This window comes from Phalangium opilio, unplaced genomic scaffold (genome assembly GCF_054372755.1).
Source record: "Phalangium opilio isolate 3A_F unplaced genomic scaffold, DU_Popi_V2 ptg000040l_1, whole genome shotgun sequence".
NCBI lineage: Eukaryota > Metazoa > Arthropoda > Arachnida > Opiliones > Phalangiidae > Phalangium > Phalangium opilio.
The window spans coordinates 1722918-1730269 of NW_028324164.1; the positions used below are offsets into that span (position 1 = coordinate 1722918).

Sequence of the window (7352 nt, forward strand, 5' to 3'; positions counted from 1 at the left end):
TATTTTCACCTAATATTCAAATTCATCAATCTCTCTTTATTGATATTTAATTCGCCGTTTCAGGTGTTGGAGATGTGAAAACGCGGTCAGTGTACTAGAATTTCGTATGCAAATGGTTTCTCTAAGTGTATGCAACTCTAAAAATTCGCGTAAATAATACGTTGAATATAAATAATGAATATTCAAAATAAATACTTTTTCATTTATCAAAATGTAGGCATATTCGAAATTTTAGGTGTTATTTCTACTTAATATACAAATTTAGTACTATTTCACTAAATATATGCATATCCCAAATTTTAGGAGTTCAACTTATTATTAAAATTTAATTCTTCCAATTATACGCATGTTTCAAACTTTAGAACGTGAATAGAGAAACTCTGATGGAAAATAAACGACCTAAGTCAATAATTCGAAATCATGATAGGTGTTTGCAGGAAACTTCGACGCTGAGTGCTGACATGGGATGATAGTTGGAGTTACAATGTTTGTTTATGTTGGGAAACTTGTAAGTAAAACCCATATACCCTCCCTACCGGTCGAGGACAAGTATGGATGAACTCAACCTCACCAAAAAATAGTAACCCTGTCATTGGTAGAGGGCTGGAACCCCTCACATGAAAATCCTATAAATACCTACATCTATAAAGAGATTTTTTTTAATAAAGTTTCTTTAATTGAATTGTATGCTTTCCTTTAAATCGCGCGCGAACTTATTCCTGAACGCGCGCGCGCGGGAAATTTAAACACGCGCACGCGGCTGGTCCTCCGCGCTACACCTTAACCTGGAAAAAAAAATAAATGTTTGCCTAAGTTGTATGAAATAAGAGGGAGGAAATTTGTATTTAAAAAATTTTATTTTGAATGAGAAACCGTGTCACGGAGTAAAACTCATTCGAGAAAAAACAACTTAAAACTATACAATTAAATATTGAAAATATATACATTAAATTATTTAAACTTATAAACTATACATTAAACTATGAAATTTTAAAGGAAAAGGGTTGGGCGTGGACCGTTTCGGCCACTTCGCATCAGGAGGGTATGGGAGGGGGAAATTGGGCGTGGACCGATTCGGCCACTTCGCACCAAAAGGGTATGGGAGGAGGGCGTGGACCGGTTCGGCCATTTCGCCCCCAGGAGGGGATAGGGTTACAGAAAATAATTATACATTTGAAATTTTATTCCTTAATTTTAAAATGACCATGCGCGTATGTAGACACCCCATCGATGATGAATCTCTTATCATCGCAAGGGTTAAGAGCGAGTTTCTTCTGGGTGATGGAAAATAGCTCGTGTTTAACACTGACTATCCTCTTCATCTCCTCAGTGGTGAGTTTACGTTGAAGTAGGCATTCCTTGTATTGAGCGTGACGTATCTTCTTTTTGACTACGCGACGACAGATTCCCTTCGCCATCTTCTTTTCACCTTTTGCCGACAGGATGCTGTACATTTTCGCTCGCAAGCCGCAGAACTCTTGAATCTGGACGCTGTTGAGTTCGTCCTTGAACTTTCCGAGGGCCTTCTTGTTCTCCTCGCTGAAGAGCGGATGTTCCTTAGGGTAGGCGGAAAAGTCGAACATCTCCTTGATCTGGGAAAAGTCCCGGGGCAAATCGTCGGTGAAAATCTGATAGGTCAGGCTGTCTGCAATTATACGTAAAAACATTTAATTAGTTAAAATTGAAAGTAGAAAAAAGGATTTAAATCTAGTAAACGTTTTTAAAAAATCATACCTGTGTCGGTAAAAAGAAGTTTGAGATCGTCGCCATATTTTGCCTTCATAGTGTTGTAATGGAAGTCGTACATGACCAACTTTGAGAGGTCCAAGATGGCGAAACCGGTGTAAATGGGTCGGTCCAACTTGAGGGATTTCTTCAAACGATGGATCCCCACCAGCTCGTTCTTAAAGATTGTGAACCTCTGGAATGTCGGCGAACTGGCCTTCTTGATTGCCATCTCCCGGGTCTGGACAAGATCAAAGTTGATCCTGTTGCGGAGGTTTTCCATCGTCTTACCGAAAACACTGTTAAGAGATAAAAATTTTGATTAATTTACGTGTGAAATAATAACTTAAGCGTAGCGTAGATGCGTACCTAATTGTTGGCCAACTTGAAAAAATCCTTCTCAAAGTCGTTCACCGCCTGCTTCCTTTTCTCCGTGTTGAACTCGATAAATGGTTTTAACCACGCACCCTGCTCGAATGTGAGTATTCGATGGATTTTCCCCAATTTCATCCCCTTAGCGATGTAAAACTTGAGGTTCCGGTAGTGGAGAACATATTTCTCCCTATTGTAGAGCGTGGGAACTAACTTTGGAAGGCGTTATTTTCAAGTTGTTCAACTGTTCAATCGAATACGGTGAAAGCTCCTCCGCGTTAATAACTCTATGTTCGGGTGCTAAGGGTAGACAGTTATGTTCTTCGTGCAAACTTTCCGGGTACTCAAGATCAACCTCCAGGATAAAACCCTGGGGATCATCGTCTGGGTGATTCAAGATAATTTCACGAGTGAAATCTTGACATGGTTGAATCCATCGAAATCCTCTCATCGGCAGGTGGTGACACATGACGGTGCCGTAAAGGTTATTACAGTCTAGGTAGGTAATGTAAGAGCTACGTTCTGCTGGGTTGAATGTTTCGGGGAGATCCTTATTATTGGCTATGGCTAGTCTATGCGTAATTAAAGAAACACCCCCTCTTATACCCTTCTCAATAAAGAGATGCATATCAGGATCCTGGAGTAGTTCCAATTTCACTTGGGTCATGTGAAGTGCGCTTTGCCAAGCGAAACCAGGACCTGTATATGCATGCGCGCAATCTAACTTGTAATATTCTAGACACATAGCCCTGAAACTTTCAAAAACATCCGCTAGGAGCAGAACGTCGGTCTTAACGTATAAATCATGGTACTCACCGAGGTTAGTGAGTTGGAATTTTTCCCAAACCTTTTGAGCTTGAGAATAATCTTCCTCACTAACCTCTTCGTCAGTTAAGGAATTGAAGAAGGCATCCTTGGGTGGCAACTCGGCCTCGTCGAATTTAGTCTCGCAGTCGAAGTAGTCATAGGGGTAAACCTGCTTCCTCAGCAGATACGGTACTTCGTCAGCGCTGAAGGCAGAGTTTAAACACTTGAACTTATCGGCTCCTCCTCGAGCCAAATTCGATACGAGTGTCTCTAGCGATGCCGGCATGAATCTAATTGAGTCTAAGAATCGTAAATTACCCAGAGAAAACGAAATGTACGTTTCGGAATTCGTGGGGATACACGTAATCTTGTGATCTTTGACCAATCCAATTTTGTCCATAATAAGATGAGCATCGTAACGGGATAAGTTATGCATGAAGACCGGAACGAAATTCCTGGTCTTCAGTTTCAGGTTACACGAATTATGAGCAGCTCCCCTGTAGGTTCCGTTTGTGTGGTCGTGGTCACGAACTTTACAGTCATTTACAGTGAAAGGCTTGTTACATAAGTAACAGGATTGGGCCGAGGCGAATTGCGCCTTTTCTAAGTCTGATAGATTCATGGGTGCGTTATCTTTAATCTTACGCTGAATAATTGCGTCTTCACGCAAAAGGTTTTCTAAAAACTTTTCCGTGGCATCTACCCCCCGATAAGTAACTGGTTTAGAGACTGTACCGTCGTGACTAACGATGACATAACTAAACCCACAGGAGATATGCTGCGAAGTTTTCGTGGTTGAAGAAAGGTCGACATCGGGATCGCATCGGTGAACTTTGCGGAGAATAGACTCGAAATCGGCATAGATGACGTATTTAACATGTGAGAAATAGAAATAAAACTATATTAAATAATATGTAAACAAAACATTCTCCCTCTCTCTCCCATGCATCTTATCGTCTGCTTTATTTATCTTGATATAGGCGCCGTCTAACGTTAGCCTCAGTAAACTATTTTTGGCCCGCTATTCAAAATACCCTGATAAATAACAAAAGTTTTAGTTTACCTTCTGCTGCCATGCGACGTTTTTGAATTCCAGAATAGGTTCCTTTACCGGCATCTCGATCTTTTGGGGTCCGTGTATACTACACTCCTTGATGTGGCCCTTGTAGTTTTCCTCCGTGTTTACACCGGAGAATCGATGGAGGCAATAACGACAGTAATAGTTCGTGTGTCCGTTTGCGGTGAACACCGTCGCTAGAAGTCGACTCATGCTCCGGATTAAGCAGAAATGCTTCTTCTCACCCTCGGTTAATAGCAATAAATCTACTTGACGTGGTTCCTCAACTCTGTTGGAACTCACGTAAAGGGGGAAGACCTCTTTCTCGTATCCGAATACATTAATCGAAAGGTTATTCACCCGTTCGAAATTCTCTAATTTACCGATATTTACTTCCACGGGGAACGTAATACCGGCCATGTCCAATTCGTTACTATACTCTAGGTACTTTTCTACACGATTGGGGTTGTTCCCATGGTTAACAGGGTGTAAATGTGCCAAAATTGACCATAAGAAACACTTATTGTCTGTATTTCGCACATTTAATAGGGCCCTCTTAGCTAGGAGATTTTTAGGGGTTTCGAAGTACGTACCCCCGTGAAGCGGAAGGTACGCTATGATATTAATTTGCAGGAAGAGAATTTTATCTAGAACCCACCCGCTTCCTTGCGCTTCGTACTCCTCCATTAAACGTTTCAGAGTCGTAATACTAAAATCTATCTGTCCGGGGATAACGTCGGGGTTCAAAATAACAAGGTTTCGGGTTCTATGATAAATTAAATTTTCTACTTCCTCGTCAGTGTCGGCTAACTGACGGGTGTAGCGAGCCCTGACAGTTTAATACCACTTAATCCCTCTATCCCTAGCCAGTTTATTACGCAAGTAATTCTCAATCGCTACCCTATGTCTACCCACGTACAGCTCTAAGTCTGTCTCGGTCGCTACGGGTGTGAAACGTGCACAAAAAATAGCCCTACCGAGTACTTCCAGTTCCTCTAGCTCATCGTGAAGAGGAACTTCCGGTGACGCAACGATGGGTTCGTCCTCGTGCTCTTGGCCACCGCCACCCTCCTGCTGATCCATAAAAAGATGGATGTCGCGATTCTCCTGGCTGGAAAGGGCTGGGAAGTCATCCTCCTGGTCCATGAACTCATTCAGGGCACGATTTCCATCGTCGGACAGTTCATCCAGATTTTCGCAAACGGTAGGTGGAGGAGTTCCCAGTAGAGATCCATTGATGAGACCCTCCTCTCGGTTCATGAACGCGTCCAGGGCACGATTCTCATCGTCGGACAGTTCATCTAGGGAAGGAATAGGGATGGACGTGGACCGTTTCGGCCGCTTCGTCTCAGTTGTGGATGGGTCGGACGTGGACCGTTTCGGCCTCTGCGTCCCAGGAGGGATAAAGGTAGACAGGGGCGGACTGGCCACGGGGGCTGGTGGGCAATATCCCACGGGGCCGGAGGCAAAATAAGGGTTTGGGGGCCGGTCGGTCGGCCACGCCGACTGGCCGTGGCGTTGATTTAAATGTCTTAGAACTAATTGTTTGGTAATTTTTATTTTGAATCAATTCAAAAACAGTTTGAATAAAAAAAGGTAGGAAATTCGGGGAAGAAGCCTCAAGAAGAAGGTTATGAGCTTGCAAGGCAATGCAAGCCATTGGACTTTTCTATCTGATATTAGCAGCCTAGGCGAAAGATAAGCTTTACGACCGCTCTTTTCAAATTTACAATCGTAAAAAATTGGTTCCCACCGTCCCACGGCCCATGCCAATATAGCCACAGAGAGAAAAATCTCAAAACATTATGAAAGGCTTTATGGGGAAGGGGGTTTCATATTCGGTAAAGAAAGTAAACGTTCTTTGTTTGACTCGAAGCGGTTTTCTTTGGATTTAACGCGAAATAATTATACTGAGTTGATTTTGCGCTCTTCATTTTTTAATTGAACTTAAAGATACAAGTTAAATACCCTTATCGTTATTGCAGTAAACTATGGATACCGACATAAGATTAACCGAAGAAAGGCCTGCCTCACCCGCCTGACCGACTCACGAGTCTCCTATACAATTTCCGGTTTCGTAAGCGTTTTCTCCCGTATTACTTTCGCCATCTCACTGCCTATTCGTTTGATGTTTCAGCTAGCGACCAATAAGGCCTTAGCCACACAAACAACACAGCATACAAAGGTTTTAAGAGCATTTGTTAATCTATAGTTTCTTTTGTCATCCCGTGACAAGCTCTCATTGAAATATTTGTATGGAATTTGCCGAAGTGACATACTTATCGGAGATAAGTTATAAGCTTATGACTAACCTATATCTGGCTTACGAATATCTATTAACATTGTCATTTAGCCAAGTTAGCTGCGAAAGAGCATTTTCAAAATTGAAAATTATAAAAACAGACTGAGATCGTCCCTTGGACAAGAAAATCTTGAAGCTTTGATGTTGATTTCGGTTGAAAGAGAACTACTTAACAACGTACCATTTAGCGATATACATCAATATGTAGTAAATTCTTCCCAACTAATGAGATGTATTTTAACATAAAATGCTTTTAATCAAAACAGTGTGAAAATAAAAAAGTGCTACTACTGAAATAATTTTTAATTACTTACTGTCAATTTGAATTGTTAATTACTGTCAATTTAAATTGCTAATTAGTCACATTTAAATGTTTTTTGTCACATTTAAATTGATAGCTAGTCACATTTAAATTGATAACTAGTCACATTTAAATTGATAACTAGTCACATTTAAATTGATAACTAGTCACATTTAAATTGATAACTAGTCACATTTAAATTGATAACTAGTCACATTTAAATTGATAACTAGTCACATTTAAATTGATAACTAGTCACATTTAAATTGTTAGTTAGTCTTAAATGTTTTAGCCGTTTTACAGGATTTTATGGGTAATTCACCTCATAATGTAAAAGTAAAACGTGGCTGGAGAACGGTTTTGGTCCTTTTGGGAAATTGGGGGCCGCTAAGATATGAAATTTTAGGGGCCGCGACCCTTCAATGCCCACCTCACGAAAACGCCGCCAGTCCGCCCCTGAAGGTAGAGGTTGATGGACCCGAGAATGGGATAACAGGAGGAACAAAGGTAGAGGTTGATGGTCCCGAGAATGGGACAAAGGTAGAAGTTGATGGGCCCGCATTGTTCATGAGGGGGAGTGGAACCTTAAAGGTAGAGTGTCGGGCAGCCAAATGCAACGTTAAATTCGCAAGTCTGGTATAAACGGCCGGACATTGCGAGCATGGGTATTTAACATCCCCGTGTTTCTCCCTTTGATGTCTCAAAAGCTCCCTGTTCCCTTGGTAGGAACGCTCACAAATATTACACTTAAACATTCTCAAAGAATGAATGAGATAAAGACAATCTCA

General features: G+C 41.4%; 1 protein-coding gene across 1 annotated transcript; it reads right to left on the reverse strand.

The window, feature by feature from the left end:
* Positions 1–1181: 1181 nt before the first annotated feature.
* LOC149680055 (uncharacterized) lies at positions 1182–6310 on the reverse strand. The gene is made up of 8 exons (XM_089834739.1): positions 6274–6310; positions 4881–5397; positions 3968–4790; positions 3866–3925; positions 2312–3802; positions 2111–2193; positions 1735–2024; positions 1182–1645 (listed from the first exon to the last, which is right to left on the reverse strand). The coding sequence occupies exons 1-8, from the start codon at positions 6308–6310 to the stop codon at positions 1182–1184; spliced, it is 3765 nt and encodes a 1254-aa protein (XP_089690865.1).
* Positions 6311–7352: the final 1042 nt, after the last annotated feature.

What these genes read in the sequence shown, in the direction of transcription:
- LOC149680055 (XM_089834739.1), bottom strand. Translation starts at nt 6,310, where the DNA reads ATGACAATGTTAATAGATATTCGTAAGCCAGATATAG. An exon ending in ACCGAGACAGACTTAGAGCT is followed by an intron (nt 4,791 to 4,880) that starts GTACGTGGGTAG and finishes TTAAACTGTCAG; the next exon opens with GGCTCGCTACACCCGTCAGT. An exon ending in ACTTCTTTTTACCGACACAG is followed by an intron (nt 1,646 to 1,734) that starts GTATGATTTTTT and finishes GTATAATTGCAG; the next exon opens with ACAGCCTGACCTATCAGATT.